Source organism: Trichechus manatus, unplaced genomic scaffold (assembly GCF_000243295.1).
Source record: "Trichechus manatus latirostris isolate Lorelei unplaced genomic scaffold, TriManLat1.0 scaffold00036, whole genome shotgun sequence".
In the NCBI taxonomy this organism is placed as follows: domain Eukaryota; kingdom Metazoa; phylum Chordata; class Mammalia; order Sirenia; family Trichechidae; genus Trichechus; species Trichechus manatus.
Genome location: NW_004443972.1, coordinates 6,800,937 through 6,804,839, shown reverse-complemented (window position 1 = coordinate 6,804,839; position 3,903 = coordinate 6,800,937). Strand labels below are relative to the sequence as shown.

Here is a 3,903-nt window from a genome sequence, read left to right as displayed (position 1 = left end):
TTACAGGTGATGTACAAGAAAGACTATGAAAAAAGCAAAGGGAAAATGATTGGAGCCCTCAGCATTAATGACGATCCCAAGATGCGGCACTCTTTGCAGACAGCAAGAAACCAGAGTGATGTGAGTGTCTTTGTAATCACCCCTATTTTCAGATGTGGCTGCACTTGGTGTTTAATATACCCTTGGAAGGGATGTTAGCCCAACTGAAATCTCAGATTTAGGACGACAAATCAAATGTGGAAACCCGGGTGGGAAAGGGAGATTAACTTCTTCATTCCTATTTATTCCTCTGCACATTGGAATACCAGTGAATATTGTAAAGGTTCCCTTAATCTCCAAACGCACTCTGCTTATTAGGGGAAAAGATATACTTAGCAATATTATTTTCTTTATTGTTATTCCTAGAAATGGGCACAATATCTCAGCATGTTCAAGTATATGGATGTGTGCATGTATGTGTTGATTCCAGGCCCTGACCTGGTTTAAGAAAGTTTACAAAAATACAACATAAAAAGCAAGAAATGAGAAAATCAGGCTAAGGAAAGATAAAGTAGGAGAAGTTAGATGAAGCATAAGCTCAAAAACAAAGTATTTATTTTTAAAATTTTATAAAATGTTGATATCATTTTAAAGGACTTAAATATTCATTAAAAATAAAACTCTTTACAAAAATAGCTTTTCTAATTAATAGCAAAACAAGTATACTCCCAATTAGAGCATATCATTTACAAATAATTTTTCTTTATTGAGTATATTTTTGCATTTCTATATGGGAGAATTAAAAGAGATTGTGAAGAAATATATGATAGATGCAATAAAGCAGAGAAAGCCATTTTTTCATGTATTATTTCTACAAGGTAAAATGGTAGGCACTAAAGACAAAAGCCAACTTCCAGAGGTAAACATAAAAAGTGTTTCATCAAATCTTGTGCCTTATACCTCATTACAGAATAACTACTAAAAAATTCGTTTTCCTTCAAGTATGTTCAAATGGAAATAATTATTTTAAGACAAAACTTTTTTAGACAGCAGCATTGGTGTGCTCTAACTTATTCAGTTCAATACATATTAGGACAAGTTACATAAATGTTTTATGGTTTTTAGAAGACTAATTATACAAAATATGAGCCTCTAACATATTTATTCAGTGTCTCTGCTTTGTGGAAAATGAATGCTGAAAAAGACAAAATATGTCCATTTGGTTAAAGGAAAGGAATGACACACATTTTTGTTCTATGAGATGCATTTTTCTTTTTTGCTGTCTTTCCCTAATTTTGTGTTCCCTTTGACAGAGATTATACAAGGAAAACTATGAGAAGACAAAGGCAAAGAGCGTGAATTACTGCGAGACTCCTAAATATCAACTTGACACTCTGCTGAAGAACTTTGGCGAGGTTCGAACGACCACGATTACTTCTGGGGCTTGAGGACTTTCTTATTGTTTGGCAAATCACTGACAGTTTGGGTTACATGTGGTTTCTTTTTCAGAATAAATATAAGGATTCATATGTAAAGAATATCTTGGGACATTACGTGGGCAGCTTTGAAGACCCATATCAAATTCACTGCAGGAACGTTTCCGCCCAAAACAGTGACGTAAGTTTGAAGACAATTGTTCATGCCTCACAGTGACATTGTTTGGGAGCAATGACAATCATGATCTATTTTTGTTCTTTCTCACTGTAGAAAAACTACAAAGCAGAATATGAAGAAGATAAAGGGAAATGCTACTTCCCTCAGACAATAACTCAAGAATATGAAGCAATCAAGAAGCTAGACCAGTGTAAAGATGTAAGTCAGCTGCTGTGAATTCTTGAATTTGGGTTTGGGATTCTTGTGACATCTAGTGGCAAATTTAGCAGCAGTTAACATGTTAGCATCTAGTGGTTAGCAGGAGTTATGAAATCTAAACTTTTGGTTTTTGGGTGAAGTTGGGGAATACAAACATTACTATGAAGAAGGGTTATTTGTTACAAAGTAAGTTCAGGTCTTAAAAATCTTTTTTTCCATTAGTTTATGTGATTATAGATATAGGGCAAAGGGAGGCTGTGGAAGTTTGTGGAAGATAGAAGTTCATTCATTCAACAAATTTATATTGAAGATCTAACTGTGCCAGGTACTGTCTGTGGTGCTGGAGAACAGCAGGGCACAATGCCAGCCAGATCTACCTTTTGTGAAGTGTGCATTGTAGTGAGAGAGACAGATAAGAATGAAGGAAAGAGAGCCAGGAAGCCAGAAAGATATCAGGCAGTAATAAGAAATCTAATATAAGATGAAGATGCAGAATTAAATAGGATGACATGAAAGTGAGTGAGTGAATGGGCACTTTACAATGGATGATCAAGAAAGATTGAAGGTAGTAATGGTCCAGCCATGTCAGCACCAGAGGAAGAGCAGCAGAGAGTACAACCTAAAGATGGAACGAGCTTGATGTTCAAGGAATTCAAAGGATGAGATGGCAGGAACATATTGGGGAGGTGGACAGTAGTAGGAAGTGAAGTGGTAGGAGATGAAGAAGGAGTTGGATTAAGGTTCAGTCTAGATTAAAAACCAAATATAGTAAAGAGCCACTGTAGGGCTTAAGCAACAGAAAGATTAATCTATTTGCTGAGTGATAGCAGGGAGATCAATTTAGAGGCTATTGCAAGAGAGAATGAGAGAGAGAGAAAAAGGGAGAGAAGAGAGAGGTGAGAACATATGAAGCAAGATTTCAAGAACAAAACAAGCTATATTTGCTTTAGTGGAAAACTTTTACATGTTAGTGTATAAAGATGTATTCAGAAATTTCAATAAAGAACATCTTTTTTTCCCAGCGTACCTACAAAGTTCATCCAGATAAGACCAAATTCACGGCTGTCGCTGACTCTCCCGTACTGTTGCAAGCCCAGCTCAATACAAAACAGCTTAGTGATGTAAGTGTCTTGATTTAATAAAGCATGAGTTACCCAGAATGCTTTGCTTCTTTAAAACATAAGCATTTAAATGCTTAATTCTTCATGAGCTCCTCTACTATCCCAATAATGTTATTTTTTCAAGATTTGTTTAATACAATGCAAAAAAAAACTGCCAGATAAAATTGTAGCCTCAGAAAAATGGTGTTAGACAATAACAAATAGCAACTATTTCTTCAATAAGTTACTGATTTTTATTAGGAATACCTTAGTTACTCATTAGGATCTGTTCCATACCACAAATAATGCACACTGAAACTTCATTTCAACTTCAATAAACAAAGACAACAAAATTATCCCCTTGGGTAGGTAGCAAGGCAAGCATTTCCCATTTTTGGTTTGCTAACAAGACTTTAAACAAAGAAAGAGAGCAGAAAAATATCAGACAATGATAATAAAACTAACATAGGATGATGATACAGAATTAAAATAGGATGATGTTAGAGATTGAGTGAATGGGCACTTTTCATTGGGTGGTCAAAGAAGGTCAAAGGCAGGAATGGTCCAGCCATGGCAAGATGAGGGGAAGAGCAGCAGTACTTCCCAAATGTTCATGTGCATGCAGAGAACCCAGGACTCTGTTAAAATGCAGATTCTGATCCAGTAGATCTGAGGTGGAAGCGAATATTCTGGGCTTTCTAATAAATTCCCAGGTGATACTGACACTGCTGGCCAGCTGGTGTACCGCACACACACAGTAACAAGGTGCTAGCACAGACGAGCCCTAAAGAGTAACACATTTGGGACCATGGTCTCGGGGAACATCTAGCTCACTTGGCATAACACAGTTTATAAAGACAGTGTTCTACAGTCTACCTTGGTGAGTAGCGTCTGGGGTCTTAAAAGCCTGTGAGCAGCCATCTAAGATACTCCACTGGTCTCAATGCTTTGGGAGCTAGGGAGAATGAAGAGAACAGGATACAAGGAAAAGATTAGTCCAAAGGACTAATGG

The 3,903-nt window shown here is 36.6% G+C and overlaps 1 protein-coding gene across 1 annotated transcript in view; it reads left to right on the top strand.

Moving 5' to 3' along the window:
* The window catches only part of NEB (nebulin), a 249,118-nt gene that overhangs the window by 41,778 nt on the left and 203,437 nt on the right, over positions 1-3,903 (top strand). The window contains exons 20-23 of the mRNA XM_004375379.2: positions 7-120; positions 1,293-1,394; positions 1,489-1,596; positions 1,687-1,791. Coding sequence (XP_004375436.1) covers positions 7-120; positions 1,293-1,394; positions 1,489-1,596; positions 1,687-1,791 — 429 coding nt within the window. The remainder of the gene's footprint in view (positions 1-6; positions 121-1,292; positions 1,395-1,488; positions 1,597-1,686; positions 1,792-3,903) is intronic.